General features: G+C 46.4%; 4 protein-coding genes across 5 annotated transcripts; all 4 read left to right on the forward strand.

The window, feature by feature from the left end:
* The first annotated feature begins 9 nt into the window (after nt 1-9).
* On the forward strand, nt 10-2,022 carry LOC136194068 (uncharacterized). Its single transcript, XM_065983100.1, has 9 exons — nt 10-437; nt 492-657; nt 721-781; nt 1,118-1,198; nt 1,258-1,307; nt 1,355-1,412; nt 1,460-1,545; nt 1,597-1,699; nt 1,759-2,022. Exons 1-9 carry the CDS (start codon nt 29-31, stop codon nt 1,816-1,818), a joined length of 1,074 nt encoding a protein of 357 aa, XP_065839172.1. The 5' UTR covers nt 10-28; the 3' UTR covers nt 1,819-2,022.
* Nucleotides 1,835-11,143, forward strand: LOC136194063 (uncharacterized). 2 transcript variants are annotated; one of them, XM_065983093.1, is made up of 46 exons: nt 1,835-1,973; nt 2,423-2,560; nt 2,614-2,850; nt 2,909-3,045; nt 3,092-3,195; nt 3,253-3,317; nt 3,372-3,485; nt 3,544-3,963; nt 4,015-4,131; nt 4,182-4,544; nt 4,599-4,734; nt 4,785-4,856; nt 4,902-4,970; nt 5,028-5,108; nt 5,160-5,252; nt 5,310-5,381; nt 5,435-5,506; nt 5,557-5,622; nt 5,679-5,750; nt 5,808-5,879; nt 5,926-5,997; nt 6,048-6,119; nt 6,170-6,282; nt 6,335-6,469; nt 6,517-6,630; nt 6,685-6,792; nt 6,846-7,145; nt 7,202-7,324; nt 7,376-7,708; nt 7,757-7,901; nt 7,960-8,031; nt 8,081-8,149; nt 8,200-8,277; nt 8,339-8,413; nt 8,468-8,539; nt 8,590-8,661; nt 8,715-8,783; nt 8,838-8,909; nt 8,960-9,031; nt 9,085-9,156; nt 9,210-9,281; nt 9,337-9,446; nt 9,503-9,950; nt 10,001-10,078; nt 10,128-10,165; nt 10,223-11,143. In XM_065983093.1, exons 2-46 carry the CDS (start codon nt 2,473-2,475, stop codon nt 10,972-10,974), a joined length of 6,186 nt encoding a protein of 2,061 aa, XP_065839165.1. In that variant the 5' UTR covers nt 1,835-1,973; nt 2,423-2,472; the 3' UTR covers nt 10,975-11,143. The 2 variants fall into 2 exon arrangements, with proteins under 2 accessions (XP_065839165.1, XP_065839166.1); XM_065983094.1 differs by having other exon boundaries at nt 1,879-1,973; nt 2,457-2,560.
* Nucleotides 11,144-11,304: 161 nt separating this feature from the next.
* Nucleotides 11,305-12,651, forward strand: LOC136194284 (TNF receptor-associated factor 6-like). The gene is made up of 5 exons (XM_065983362.1): nt 11,305-11,470; nt 11,519-11,570; nt 11,623-11,727; nt 11,790-11,867; nt 11,916-12,651. Exons 1-5 carry the CDS (start codon nt 11,319-11,321, stop codon nt 12,564-12,566), a joined length of 1,038 nt encoding a protein of 345 aa, XP_065839434.1. The 5' UTR covers nt 11,305-11,318; the 3' UTR covers nt 12,567-12,651.
* A 115-nt stretch (nt 12,652-12,766) lies between these two features.
* On the forward strand, nt 12,767-15,608 carry LOC136194271 (uncharacterized). The gene is made up of 9 exons (XM_065983341.1): nt 12,767-13,223; nt 13,372-14,342; nt 14,399-14,551; nt 14,605-14,661; nt 14,715-14,810; nt 14,862-14,939; nt 14,989-15,117; nt 15,172-15,343; nt 15,402-15,608. Exons 1-9 carry the CDS (start codon nt 12,782-12,784, stop codon nt 15,515-15,517), a joined length of 2,214 nt encoding a protein of 737 aa, XP_065839413.1. The 5' UTR covers nt 12,767-12,781; the 3' UTR covers nt 15,518-15,608.
* Nucleotides 15,609-15,908: the final 300 nt, after the last annotated feature.

Genomic DNA, 15,908 nt, shown 5'->3' on the forward strand with positions numbered 1-15,908 from the left:
GATCCGGGAGCCATTGTTCAACCGACAAATGCTCAAACTCACGTCCCCCGTCCCAAAACTGCCGTCTCGAGTGCGTCTCGAGCGAAACGTAACGACACTCGGTCGTCAAGCCGACCGCGTGGACGTGACAATCGATAGCGACGTGTATCGTTGCATGATCAGTCGCGTTCACGCGCGAATCGTTCGCGATCGCGCGTCGAACGCGTACAGCATCCACAGCCAAGGTCTCAACGGCCTTCTAATAAACCGAATCGTTCGCGATCGAGCCGTTCTCGTCGACGGCGACGAAATAACGTTCGGCGGCGCCGGAGCGGGAAGCGACGTCGGAAAATTGATCGAGAAGCCAGCGTCGGACATTGTCTACGAATTTCGATCGGTTTACAAGGACGCCGAAGAGGAGGAAAAGGAATTGAAGGAGAAAGAGGCTGATGTCTCTGGTATTATCTGTTGATGGGTAGGCATCATCTTTTACCTATTTCGTATTGTTTTAGACTGCGACTCGCAAGAGTCTAAGACGGACGCTAAAGTAGACGCGCAGGTGTTCGAAGATTTGAACGAAGAGTTTATCTGCTCCATCTGTCGTGACCTCATCTGCGTCGCCGTCGCTCTGCCGTGTTCGCACGCCTTTTGCAAGGACTGCATAGAGACTTGGTTCAAGTACGAAACTCCATGCATATATCCACTATAGAGAAATAGATTCAATCTCCCCTTTTTATATAGAAGAACGCGTGACTGCCCCTCCTGTCGAAGCAAGTGCTCCGGAAAACCAGTCCCAGTCAAAGTTCGAATCAATAATAAGGCCCTAAGAATTAAAGATTAGGCCCTCAATTTAATATTTAGGTCCTGAGAATTAATTAAAGACGAGTGCCTCAATTTAATATTGAGGACCAAAAAATCAAATATTAGGCCCTCAATTTAATATTTAGGCCCTAAGAATTAAAGATTAGCCCCTCAATTTAATATTTAGGCCCTAAGAATTAAAGATTAGCCCCTCAATTTAATATTTAGGCCCTGAGAATTAAAGATTAGGCCCTCAATTTGATATTAAGGCCCAAAGATTAGGCCATCAATTTACTTTATGTGGAAATGTGGCTAGAAGTGTTTTTCTTTTCTTCAGGCTCTTGACAATGCGATTGCGCACGTGGCTGCGAAGATTTTATCAGAAGAGGATCAGAAACTTCGTAAGGAAAGAATAGAGGTAGAGAGTTTGTAGAACTAGGCGGGGCTGCAGTCCTTGGTTATGTTTTCATATATAAGGGGCTACTTGGAAAGAAGAAGAGAGCCTCTCCATCAGCGAAAAAGGACAAGTACGATACATCAAGCATTTAGTGAGAGAAAATGAGTTTTCTATTAGACTAGACACTGTCGTGGTGTCGTCGTCTTCCGACGACGACTCAGACGACTCGGACGCCGTACGCGATTTCCCCGAGACGAAAAGAAATTTTCAAATAATTTTTAGATAATCCACGAACGCTCCTACGGCGTTCAACACGCGTCGAGCGGTCGTTCGCATTGCGTGAGATGCGATCAAACTATTCGACGAAAGTAAAACGATATACGTAAGTTGAGGACGACTTCTCATTTTGCTGTGTACAGTGACTTGCGGTGGTATCGCACCGCTTTTCACGAAAACGGGTTTCTGTATCAGCAGTACTTCCACTTGGATTGTTATCGTCCACCGAGGCACGCTTTTGATGGGGTAGGCGCCAGCGCTGGGGTTCCGCAATTTTTTGCTCGTACGTTCTCCTTCTCTGAAAGATTATTTATGAACGTTTGAATCGAGAAGAGATGGAACGCGTTCAGCGAAAGCTCTATTAATTAAGTTACAAAAAAACGTTTTAATTAAAACTGCCTCTCTCTTTTTTCATGCAGAGGCAGCGCGGTTGTAAGTGCAGAGAAAATAGTTAATTGTTTGAATGATTAGCATAGAAGAAGTTTAAGAGATCAGGACCTGTGCAAAAGAAGACTTGCAGGTTCGAGATTCTGAATAAATCGACCTATCGCCGACCCCTCTAACTAAAACGTTATGTATCGAATGCCGCGTTCGTTCTCGCGAATTTGTGACTCGAATTTATGAGTCATAGGCTCTTTTATTGGATGTTGCCTCCCCTCCAAACCTCAAATATAAGAAATGCATAGCTATTAATTAAAGCAAAGGCGGGCCCCTGAGAGCGTGTCAAATATTTGAGATAGGTAACAGTTATGAAAAGTAGAGGGTCAGAATACGAACGCTCCTAGACTGTAGAAATGAGTCCTATTGATGCGGAGGCCGGGTGTTGTACAGATGGTCGGCATTTTTCTGTGGGCTGCGCTAGGGGAGTGTTCGCTGTCTTTGAAGTGCCGCGCTCTAACGATTCTCTACGAATTGACTCGCTTTCCAACTTCAAACTTTAATAATCTTCCACGTGTTTTGATTTCGAAGGCCTGACTTTCGCGTTTTCATTTTAACCTGAAAGCACTTCGTTTCGACCGATGTCCAATTCGTCGTGTACGTCATCAGAACATCCGCTCACGAGATTTTTCAAACCTCGTGCTTTCAGCCGGAGAGAACTGGACCGAGGTTCAAACCTCGCTTGATTAATATCCGATTTACCGAATCCTTATTCTCTCTAGATTTCTCCCCCACGCTAATGGCAAGACCTCGCTGCCTTCTCGCAGCCAGTCTCCTTCTCTCGCTAGTCCTCTTCGCCCGGGGGCAGTCTGGTTACACGACGGATGAGTGCGAAGACCTGATACCACCCGGGCTCTCGCAGCAGAATCGAGGCGTAGGAGACTTTCCCTACATCATAAGCGTGGCAACTACAAACGGAAGTGTTGTCGCGAGCTATCGTCCCTCTCGAACCTATATTGGTATACCCCTGTTCTCGCTTTCTCACCGTACTAACTTGCTATGGGCTTCTCTCTATAGTTTCTTTACTCGACGTCTCGGTCTCTAAGAGGACGTACGTGGCGTTTCTCTTGCAGGCTCGAGCAGATACCAGTCGCGCTATTGGACGATTTGCTGAAGACGCGCTTGCTCGGACTCTCACCTGCTCAAGTGTCAACGTATGCAACGGACGAATATAAGTCAAAATACTGAGGCCTTTCTTAGGACTCGGTGACCAATAGAAATATCATGGGTCAGCTACCGTATTCGAAAATCTCGGTTATGTGGAAAGCACCTGATCAGTATACTACGGATACTATTTGCTTTACGTGAGTTGGACTTCGTTAGAGGGGGGGTTGCTTAGTCCTCACATCTCTCTGTTTCAGAGCCAGTGTGGTGGACTCGAATAGCAGTTGGTTTATATTGAATGACACCTGTATCAGTCGCTTTGGTTGGGATACAAATATTGATTACTTAGAAAAAGTATTTAGTTTATTTTTTCTAGTTTCTTGTTCGCCGAGTCCGTGTCAAAATGGAGGCAATTGCTCTGTTGTCAACGGAACGTTTCACTGTGCTTGCCCCTATTCTTATCTTCCTCCGTTCTGTGAAAAGAAATCCTGTTAGACATTTTATAAATTTGACGTATGTAAGATGTTTATATTCTCTTTCGTTTTTAGCTTGTTTGCCAAATCCTTGTGCAAACGGTGGCAGCTGCGTTTCGCGGTCATCAGCTAGAGGTTTCTATTGCCAGTGCGCCGAAAACTTTGCAGGCGAAATATGCCAGTCTCCCGTCCCATACTCGTACGGACTGTCTGTCAAATTGGACAGAAATCGAACGACTGTTAGCTGGAATAGCAGCGCAATAGCGGCCCTTTTCAATTCCTCCACCTCGTTCCGCACTATTTCGGTTCTCTACGGCATCTCTCCGGGTCCCGTTTTTGTTCCAGAACAAATTGACCTTCCAGGCGTGGCGAATGGCGTCACGATTACTGATTTGCTTCCAGGATTCAGCTACGACTTGACAGTGAAATTCGTACCGACGAATCAGCTTGAAGTGTCGTCAGTCTTGGTTGCTGGAAATTTTACAACTCCTTCAAGTAGACCTTTAGCATACATAGAATCTTCTACTACGATCGTTTTATTCGTAGACTGCTCTGCGGGCAAATACGGGTCGAATTGCTCGGAAGACTGCGGCTGTCTTTCGGTGACAAACGTGGGGACGTGCAATCTTCAGACAGGACGTTGCTACTGCAGAAAATACGGAGGCAAGTCATCAGATAACGGTTTTTTTGCTCTTGTCACTCTTTCCTTGCAGATAATGTCAATGGCCTGGATGTCATTAGGGCTCCTGTAGTTCGCATTGAGTCCGTGAGTCGGCACAGTGTCGCTATCTCAGTCAATTTAAATGACACCCTGCTCGGAGTATCGGATTTGAATTATACCGTACTATTTGTCGAGGGCCGAATTGATCGGTCGGGCGTTTCAAGGCGACGTACTACCGACTCGTGGAACTCCGTCCTGTGCACTGGCTCTCCCAAGAAATGTGAAATTCAGTATTTGACAGCCGGTCAAGACTACAGTCTCGCCGTAGAGATGTCCTACGCAACTCCCAAGTCTGGTTTCGGTCCCTCAGCTAGTTGCCTTTCAGGAGTTGTCTCATTTCGAACGGAAGAGCCAGGTAAGAGAAAACAGATCAGTTATATTGACCGTAGTTTGATCTGATGCTAATTAGAGTGCCCTTCCTTGTGCGATTGCACCGAAGAATCGCACGGAGTCTATCCGTACACTGGAGCGTTTCTGCACGTGAATTGCAGCTACCGTGGACTCGCTCACGTTCCGAGAAACCTGTCAAACGCGACGACCCACTTGTGCGAATGCCTCATCTGCTTTTTTATTACCCTTATGCCGAGCATTGTAGAGACCTCGCTGGTAATTCGCTGGGCGGTCTGGATCCCCTTGAACTGATGCCTCTTACGTCGCTTCTCTATTTGTATGTGGATACCTGTCGTGACCACACGTCTAATTCCCGTTTCAGGAATCTCTCTAATGCTGGGTTGGGTCGCCTAGGAAATGAACCATTCAAAGGCCTAAACATTGCTATATTGTACGTGTACATTTCACCTCGTGTTTTAGATATTTTTCAAGCAGTCTTTTCTTGCAGGGATCTCTCGCACAACGGTCTCTCTGACGACGATTTATTATGCGTATCGTTTCAAGGAATGAATCCGACGCTCACCTATTTGTACAGATAGCGTTTTGGTGTATATAAGTCTAATTTCTTTTTTTGTCTAAGATATTTGCAGCACAACGATCTGAATGCTATAGAGACTTGCAAAGACGATCAAGTCTCTGGAGCCAAGAAAGCCTTTTCATCTCTTCTTTATATGTAAGTTGAAAGCATCAGCTTATTGCCTTTCTCTAGAGGGCTTTTCAACTATCATAGAGACTTGAGTCACTGTGACATCACTCAGCTGTCAACGGATTTTCTAAAACTAATGCCAAATCTTTTCTACCTGTAAGCACCGATAAAGAGAGTCTTCCCCTCAATATAGTATCATACGGATTTAGGTATTTACAGTTCAACAGCTTAAGTGTTTTTCCTACCGTAGCTCTGAGGCAATTGAAAAGTCTGACGGTCTTGTAAGTTGTAGAAAAACCAGTCGAGGATTGTGTAATGGAATGTGATTCAGAGATGTTGGTCACAATGACTTTACCTCCGTTGATGCAGACGCCTTCTCGGCTGACCTTTCCACGCTGTATGTTGAATAGTAGTACTAGATACCTAACTAGGAAATAATATCTCCAATCGCAGATATCTTAATGACAATCAGATAAGGGACATTCCTTCCGGCGCATTCACGAACGCAAAAAATCTTTACGTCCTGTAAGTAATACTTTAGAAGATGACATTACCTGAGGTTTGACGTGCATATATTGCCAGTGACTTGTCAAACAACAACCTTCAAAATTTTGACAAAAAACTCTTGTTCAATCTCACATACTTAAGTCAATTGTAAGCAAAGGTTTCTCTCGATTTTCTTTTTCTATTCTTTGCGTAGAAATTTGAGAGGCAACGGTATTCGTTTTCTTGCTCCAGGCCTGCTGTCTACAAATCCTTATATCAGAACTCTGTTAGTATACGTTTACTAGTGAAAGCTGTTTCATCAGTTTTCTCTTGCAGGGACATTAGCAATAACGGTCTGGCTGAATTGGATCCGCGGCTATTTCATGGCCTCACGATGCTCGGATTTCTGTATGGAAAGATGATGCAAATCTCGTTGTCTTATATGTTATTGCTTACAGATACTGCGACGGCAACGCGTTTAATTGCGACTGCGCCAAAACCTGGGCGTACAACTTTAACTGGACTATCAATCAAGTTCCTGTAACCCAATTCAATTCCAGCTATAACTGCAGTAAGTGGACAGCCAACGTGAATTAGAGGACGTGAGAAACAGATGATCCTAGGCTGTACTGACTGCAAAACGACGTGTCCGGCTGATTGTGACCAAATCAGCAGTAAATTAACTTGCAGAGCGATTACTGCTGGATGCAGTTGCTTTCAGTCCTCAGTTGCAAAGTGTCCGAATTTCGCTACCTTAGGCAAGAGAAATCAAGTTGTTCGCTTCTTTTAAATTCCTACCTATTAGATACCTGTGGGTCGAGTCCGTGCATGAACGGCGGAAGCTGCACGATTCTCAATAACAGATACAAATGCATTTGTCCTTTTGATTACGAGGGACAGCAGTGCGAAACGAAACTTAGTAAGACGCGAGACTTCCGTATATGGAATACTCTTGACTCACGACGTAATATAGATTGCCAGCCAAATCCGTGTCTAAATCGCGGTCGTTGCTACGAAAGACGAGGGGGTCGATACAGTTGTTCGTGCAAGGACGGATACGCCGGCGATCGTTGCGAAATAGGTTTTGCTGATTTTTAATAATTTTGGTTTAGTAAAGAGTCGTCTTGATTTTAGAAATTCCGTACGACTACGGAATCAGTGTGATGTCTTTGTCAGAGTACAATGCCTCGGTGTCGTGGAACATTGGCAATATCTCGCGTTTGCTAAACGATTCGGTTCTCAATTCGTATCTCTCCTACGGCATCAAGACTCAATATGGATCGTTGCCTAAAGTCGGGGCCAGCGTTTCCAAAGGCGCATCGTCTGCCGTCTTGACAGACGTGAGGCCTGGATTTGAGTACGTACTCGAATTGACTGTCATCTTGGGAGGCTCCAAATCAGCTACTATAATCGGAACGTACACACAGCCTTCAGGTACGGGAGAAAATAAAAGGCCTTGCTTGGCCTTGCTTATAGTTCAATTGTTCTAGATTGTCCGACTGGAACGTATGGAAAAATCGATAACTGTACACTCAAATGCCCCTGTTCTACGTCAAATAACGTCGGCTCGTGTGACGTTGACAATGGTCAGTGCTTCTGCCAAAACAAGACAGGTATTGTACCAACATTTTGCGACGAAAGACTAATAAGAGCGTTTCTTTCAGCGGACGCCATAGGAACGAGTGTTATAAGAGCTCCCCTTCTTCGGGTCATCGACGTTGGAGAAGATCACGTCAACGTTTCGATTGACCATAGCCAATTTCCTGGATATTTTGATTTGATCGTTCTTTTTTTCCCCAACTGGCAACTACCAGAATACCTTGTTAACTACTGGTTTAACGTCAACTGCACTGGAAGGGAAGCGTCGTGCAGGATCCCTCACCTATCCTCCGGAACGAAGTACTCACTCGCCGTTCAAGCAACGTACTCTCGAGGACAAAGATTAGGCGTTGGAGAATGCGTCTCCGGTGCTGTTTATACGACGACCACTAAGGGCTGTAAGTCTTCTATTGCTTGATTTTTTCTTGCCAAACTGTCTGGTCTAGTTTGCCCCAAGGAGTGCGTTTGCAATGAGGATATTGGGTCGTTTCGAGGAACGACGCCGTCTCCGAATCGATTCTATTATGTTGATTGTTCTAATAAAAGCTTGAAAGCGATACCATCGAAATTTTCACCCAAAACAACTCACCTGTCAGTTCTATTGCCGTTTGATTATTGGACTAAAAATTTTGCTGTATGATTTCAACAGGTTTTTGGATAGAAACGCTATCACTTTTTTTCCCTCTGGAGCATTTGATAATATGCCTTTTCTCATTCTATTGTAAGCGAACGTAAGATTTTTTCTAGAGCATATTCATTTCTTTTTTTAGAAATTTGTCGCGAAATGCCATCTCTAAAATCTCGGGGTCCCCATTCGCTGGCCTGTCTTTGGGAGTACTGTAAGTCTGATAAGCGATTCAGCGACGTAGGACGATGCCTTTCTGTGTAGAGACCTCTCGTCTAACAAACTACCCGACGGCCAAGCATTTTGTAGAGCATTTACCAATCTAACAGCCGCCAGTCTTCTGTACGTTTTTTTCTCCACTAAGCACTGAGATATTTCCTGGGTGTCATTGATTTGTCTTTAGAAATTTGCAGAGTAACAGCCTGACTGACTTAAACTGCAATGCGGTCGGAAGCTTTGTGTACTCGCTTAGACAAATGTGCGTCGACTCTCTCTATTTTCTCGGAGTCGTTGGGCTCATTGTGATTTGTAGTGATCTTTCGTATAATATGCTCAAGTCGAAGACTATTGGCATTGTTCGCTATTCCAATCGTCTGTCTTCACTGTAAGTGTCGTTGTGAATATTTGGTGCGTTCCTTAGTTGTCGTTTTGCAGGAAATTGCGTCACAACGCTTTCGACGATGTTCCTACTTCTGAATTGCAGGCAGCTACAGATCTGGCTCATTTGTAAGACGATTGGCTAGGCTTTTATTCCGCCAGTATTATTTGTTTACAAACAGAGATCTGAGTCACAATTCCATCACATTCATTGGTGACGAAACCATTCCTAATTCAGAACTTGGACGACTGTGCGAGAGATTTTCGATGATGCATTTATATGTCTGACGTTTTTATCTGCGTAGGTATCTGCAAAGCAACAAAATTAGCAGAATCGATAGCGGTTCCTTCAGAAACATGACTGGACTCTTGATACTGTGAGAAGACGGCAACGCGAGGAAACAAAAAAAAATCACCGTCATTTTAGAGATCTTTCATACAACAGCGTTGCATATTTACACGCGGAATTGTTTGTCAACTGCACCTATCTTCAGCATCTGTAAGCCATCGATGCCACTGTTTGTTGGAAGTACAGTTTATCTTCCTATTTAGATCGCTTGCGGAGAATCAAATTCAATACGTTCCTCCTGGTCTATTTTCTAATAACCAGCTTATGAGAGTCTTGTAAGTTTAGCTCTTATCGTAGCTTTGCTTAGCAGAGTTTAGTTGGTCTACAGTGATATCAGCAACAATTCTGTAAGCGAAGTCGATCCAAGGGCATTCGTTGGACCATACTCAATTAGCACTTTGTAATATACTGAATATTAATTTTTTTTGCGCAGTTCTAATGCGCTATTATTACAGGAACTGCGAAGGAAATCCTTTCAACTGCGACTGTGCCAGGCAGTGGGCACTGAATAGTTCTTGGACGAGTTATCGAATCATTCCAACGGACTTAGCCCCACATCAGTGCGGTTAGTCTACTACTTTGCGAATAAAATACGTCAGCGCGGACTGATCTTGTTTTTAGCTTGCCACACGGGTCTTTGTACAGGTCTGTGTCGTATTTGCCGGCTGGTAAGGATTCACCCAAAGTGTCGGTCAGTGTCAAGCGGCTGCAGTTGCTTCTCGTCGTCAGTCCAACGCTGCCCCGATTTCGATCCAATAATTACTTTCCCAACGTCAAGAACTCGCACGACGATGCAAAAGCCAACGACGAGTTCGCCCAGTTCTATTTCTATTTCTCCCCGTTCCAGTAGACCGTCTGTTTTTATTTCTCCAAGTTCCAGTAGTAGTGTTGTTCTACCCCGTACTGACGCCGGCACGATTCCTGCCACGGATGCCAGAAGGGAAGGAACTGTGATCGCCACTCAGCCATCTTCTTCATCTGGTGGTGCATCACCTGCTATCTATGCAGGAGTTGGCGTTGGAGTACTCGTTGTCATCGCAGTCATCATTATTGTTGTCTACTGCTTACGGTAATAATAGCAGTTTGGCCCAAACCGCCAAGCAGTGAATGTCCTTTTAGGAAAAAATCCAAGAGAGTGGACTTGAATGAAGCCAGTGCCCTCAGCACTCAAGCGGGGCACGGTTTGAATGAATACAGGTACTCCGTACGTGCAGGCCTTTATTCTCTTACCGGCTTTGTTCTGTAGTTCTCAAAGAGTCGCTTCTGTTAGCTATGCGAAAACAGGTATCTATAGGCCATTGAGTGATCGACTGGGTTAATTTTTCGTTTATTTACGCACAGTGGAAACAAAATTGGAAAGCGATTACGAAAAACCGGATAAGCGAAAATTGACAAACGATTACGAAAAGCCGGATAAACGAAAATTGACGAACGAATACGAAAAGCCTGAAAAGCCATCCTATCTTACCCCCACCGACGGCGTTCACTTGGAAAACGACTACGAGACGGACCCCGGCCGAGAGAAAACATATACGACGCTCAAGGCGTCGTCCATGGAACCCGAAGCAACGTATCAGACGACGGGGAAGGGAGCATCGAACTACGCCAAGCTGAATCCTGGGAGTAGGATCGCCGAATCGTTCTACGAAGAGACGAAGAAATCGGACCACGACTATCGGGAGCTGGATAAACGCGAGTCTCACTACGCCGGATTGACCGGCGAAGAGACGGCGGCACCGGGATACGCAAAGACAAAGAGAATCGACGACAACGACTATTACGAACCGGCTTCCAAAGGTGGTAAAGGAAGGTACGCCGATCTTCTCCCCGGCGGCAGGACTAAGGTCGATTCCTACGCGGCGGTATCGAGAGTTGACAAGGATGGGTATCTCGATTCAGATAATGTTAGCAAGGCCTTGTCTCAAAGTTTGGCTCCGCGTCGACTTGAAATTGGAAATCCGATGTACGAAAAACCCGTTGGTTTGTTGACCAACGATGCGGGCTACGCCGAACTTGCGAAGGATCAGGACGACGACTACAAGGAGCCGGGCTACGCGAGCGCAAATCGCGGCGGTGGAGCTCAGCTGGGATGACCTCCAATCCATACTCGACTCCTATGATCGCCAGAGATTCTTCACTTTCTAATCGATCTTCGAAACCGTCTGCTATATATCATGCCTACACGCTATTGATAGCTCACTGTGTCCGCTTATGGTCTACTGTATGCTGCTTGATATTATCTATATGTTTTCCAAAACGTCAGCAGGTCTTATTTGGAAATAACAGGCTACTCATAGAGTATTTAGGTCAGTTTTCTACAGTCGTGGTTGCATTTCACCGCAGCGGATCAAATTATCAGTTTCAAATTCTTTATTTAATTGGTTCGGGCCTTATCCGGGTCATTCATTTCTACTGGAGCCTTTTTCTCGCTTTTCTCATGGAGGAGGAGGACGGTGGCTACGACGCCGACTTTGTCGACAACCTCGACAAGGACTTGGAGTGCCCCGTGTGCATGCTAGCACTGCGCGAACCGGTGCTCACGCACTGCGGCCACCATTTCTGCCACAGCTGCACGATGAAGCTGATGAAGTCGAGCTCTCTAGCCCTGTATGCATGTTCTAAGCAGACTCGATTTAGATTCGGGAAGTTCGATTGCCCGCTGGACAGCCAAACGTGCAAGGAAGGCGACGTAAGTTCGTGCAGTGAGCTAAGTCGAAGTAGGGACATTGGCTTATCTTCAGATTTTTCGCGATCGAAAAGTCGAGCGAAAAGTTCTCTCCTTGATGGTCTACTGCAGTCGAAGAGCTCTTGGCTGCTCTTGGAAAGGAGAACTGAGAAACCTTCAGGTAATACAGCATGTAGTTTCTAAAAAAGAGGTAAAAAATTTTTTTTTGTTTTTATGGTACAGGGTCATGCTGGAGAAAATGGAGATTGCTCTTTTGTCGAATTAGCGTGTTCGTTTGCTTCCATAGGCTGCACCGTCAAGGCACGTTTTCCTATCGAATTTATTTTCTGCTTGCAATTTCTTTTGCAGCTGAAACGTCACGATTTCGACAAGCACATAAACAATGACCAAGCGATGCACTTGGATCTGATGATGAAGCGCGTAGTGTCCCAAGACAGAGTCATGGGAGACTATCGACGTCAAATCGACTCGCTGAAACAGACCGTTCGCCAGCAAGATCGTCACATTGCCAACCTCAAACAAATGGTGAAGAGAAGCACCGTAATGACGACGCCATTTCAATGGCGTATTGAAAATTGGCCAGAGAAAATGCAAGACGCAAAGAAAGGCGGGCAGAGAGACTTCTACAGCGAACCCTTTTACACGAGCCATCCAGGATACAAATTATGTCTTAACATTTATCCGAACGGTTGGGGATCCGAAGAAGGAAGTAACGTCGGATTAGCTCTGCGATTGATGCGAGGCGAATATGACGAGGAACTGCAGTGGCCGTTTAGTTTCAAGTATTCTCTATTGCTTAATGGCGAGGAGAAGTCCTATACGAAGGAAATTGATCCTGCATCAGTGTCAAGCCCCGAAGCGTTTCAGAAGCCGTTGACGAAAATGAACGTGGGGCACGGATGGAGCGGCTTTATATCTCACCTTGACTTGCGCAATGGAGGATACGTCGGTCCAAATAAGATGTTAAATGTCGAAGCGAAAATTCAGCTACATGTATAAGGAGACGGGCAAGGAGACGTGGGTGTGGTTATTAGTGAGTCTTTTGTAGCGCGTTAACACGCACGCGGAAAACAAAAAACTGCGCAGCCGCAAACGTTGTCTCGCTCCAGGCGAGTAGCCAAATCGTTAGGCGTCAGCTCTCTCTTCCTCTCTAGACGGTCCAGACCGTTTTGGAGGAGGGTGGCGGGCAGCCGTTCTCGCAAGGCTCCTTCGCCATGACGTCATCGGTCGCAATTCTTCTCGAGTCCCTCTTCAAAGACGCGAAGCTCGCTCGCAAGTACGCCGAGCGTTTCGAAGGGGAATCTATAGAAACGATCGAAGATCTCGAAACGCTCGACGTCGCGGACGTCGTCGACATCGGCGGCATGCGCGAACTCCACGCGAAGCGTCTCGTCAAGAGCGCCCAGCGCGTCTTTCTCAAAATCGCCGTCGATCGGGCGGAGAACGTCGTCGGATCGGTTCGCGTGCATCGCGGCGCGAAATTGCGCGCCGTTCGCGCGGAAATCGTCGCCGATCGGGTCGACGTTCCCGAAGCGTTCGTCTTTCGACTCGACGACGCCGTCGTCACGCGCGCCCAGGAAACGAAGTGGGACGCGGGCCTGTTCTTCGGCGACGGAGCGTCGGGAGTGTGCGTCGTGAGTCGCGACGAAAACGCTGGTACGATAAAATAAATTCGAGATGACGTCATAATTTTTTAATGACGTCATAATTTTGAAAAATTATGACGTCATCAAAGGTCGATTTCTTTTTATTTGGTCGCGTGGCAGTAGGCGTTCCTTATTTTGGTCACGCTTTTCTTTTCTAGTCATTGGAAAAAAGGCTGACGTTAGTTTGCAAGGGAAAGTGGACTCGGCGTTTTTTCCGTCTCTGGGAAAAAACGCCGACGTCACTTTGCAAGAGAAACCCACATCGGCGTTTTTTCCGGTCTCCAAAATTGCTGACGATGACATCGACGAATCTCCTTTCACCGAGTCTCTCCCGGCGCCCAGTTCCTTTTTGCCGGACGACGCCAGCGACGACAGGAACAGCGACTGGTTCACTCTACCCATGGAAGCATTCGACGATCTCCGCGTCAGTTCAAAGGAACCCGTCGCCTCAACTACTTCCGATTCTTCGCTCTTGCAGCGAGCCCAAGTGCCCCTCATTCAAGACAAAGCGTTGCCAGTCAAGAAATTGAAGCCAGAGCCAAAGCCAGAGCCAAAACCGGATTTCAGTCGAAAAACCGACGTCTACATTGGCAATCTCGCTCAGCGAAACGGCACGCGAATAAGCGACGATCGCATAAGATCCCACGTCTACCAATTCGGCTTGGTGAAACGCGTCCAGCGCTTGGCCGACGACAATTGGGCCTACGTCATATTCGGCTATCCCCTATCCGCTCGGATCTGCATCAAAGAAATGCACGGTCTCCAAATGGGGGATTCCAAGTTGGTCTGCACGTACGCGACGGATCGAACGCGCGCCGAGCCGGAGAAGGATTTGAATGGCTGTCTCCGACTCACCGGCGTTCCTCGAGCGGCGTCGCCGAAGCAGTTGATGAACGCTTTCTTTCGGTCACCGTACGTGCAGAATATCGTTCAGGTGAAGAGCAAGGGAGAGGCGTTCATTATGTTTCGCGAGCGAACGAACGCGGCGGCAGTGGCGAGGCAGTATCCGGATGGTGTTCTGATACGAGGACAGACCGTTTCCGTGGAGATGTGCGACGATTTCGACGACGACGACGACGACGAGCTGCTGCTTTCGTCGCAGGGAGGGGATAGCGACGACGAGGAAAAGGTGATTTCGTCGCCATTATTTTTCGACAAACGGTCAAGAGTTTTTTCCTTGTGTAGGGTGCTAGTTCTAGTGTGCGAGGACAATTCACTTTTGCCGTGACGGAATGCCTTCGTTCCAATGTTCGTACGCAGGAGATCGAGAAGAGCATTGTACCGCTTGTGACGACGGATGCTCGCCTGGAAGCCCTTTGCTTGGTGCTAGTCGAACAGGTACGTGTCACACTTACGGTTCAATGGAATTTGTTTTTGACTGGTTTTTATAGTGTCTTAATGAGCCTTCGCAAATTGCCGCCTTGTGTGCGGATCTCTGTGCCGTTAGAGTACGGAAATAGATAGTTTCCGTCACTGATGCAGTGATTTTTTTTCGTGGCAGTTTACTCGTTCGAAGAACTATCGATACGGCGACTTCAAAAAAGTTCTTCTGTCGCATTTTGAAACGGCTCTCGTTCATAATCTCGACGTGGTGAAAGTGAGTGAGGGAAAGGTACTGTAGAGTCTTTTTTTTAAAAGAATCTCGTAGGATATACCTGATCATAAGGATGGAACGAAAAGCTTGATTGGATTGATGCGTTTTCTTGCTCATATGCATAAAGCAGAAGTAGGAAAGACATCCTCGGGGAATGCCATGCTTATTCGTATCGTCTAAGGTTGTTTCAGCTATGATTCTCCTCGGATATGCATCAAAAACAACGAAAATTCGCTCCCCGGCGTGCCGAGACGCCATCAGAGCACTACTGAAGCACAGCCCAGACCTCAAACAGCAGCCTCATCTTCAGGTTAGACTTAAAAAGGCAATGCGTTTGCTGTACAATGCGACGTGGCTTCTCTAGACAAAGATTGCTGCTCTGGAAGCATTCTCATCAACAAAAGATGATGATGAAGTACCAGTAAGCAGACCGAGTGGCCTCGCACCTCTGACTGAGGACGAGAAATACGAACTGGGAGAAAAACTCTACAACAAAATCTTGAAATTGTATCCGGAAACTGCCGCTAAGATCACGGGTAAGTTTTCCCTACGTAACCAGTTTATTATCATAAGAGGGATGGACTTTTCTCGAAGGAATGCTCCTCGATTTGGGCCCTGAACTTGTGAACAGTCTCCTGAAGGATCGCAACCAGCTCTACTCGCAAGCGGAACGAGCCCAGCAGATGCTTGTAGGCAAAGGTTACTACTGAGTGCGGAAACATTTATTTTTAGTTTGCTCGCTCTCAATCACACGCTACTCATATCAATGTTTTCCTGTCATTACTAGATAGATACACGTTATCATTCGTTTGCGAGTTCGTTTCGCTCTTTAGTACGCCGGAGGAGAGTCGGATTTCTGCTTCGGGTCGGTGTAGAACTGAAGGGAATACGATAAGTGTCGAAAGGGTAGCTCGTTTTTGTTTACTTTCACTCTCTCCTCGGGTTTGACATTGAGCCAGGGATGCGGATTCTTCGACCGGTTCCACGAGACGTCTGGATACTGGGTTGCCGCTCGAACGAGGCAGAAGATTCCGCCTGAGCATCCAGCGGTCAGAATGCACAACAGAGGTATAACCTGTGCCCATATTTGATAGGTGACAC

The sequence above is a fragment of the Oscarella lobularis genome, chromosome 12 (assembly GCF_947507565.1).
Source record: "Oscarella lobularis chromosome 12, ooOscLobu1.1, whole genome shotgun sequence".
In the NCBI taxonomy this organism is placed as follows: domain Eukaryota; kingdom Metazoa; phylum Porifera; class Homoscleromorpha; order Homosclerophorida; family Oscarellidae; genus Oscarella; species Oscarella lobularis.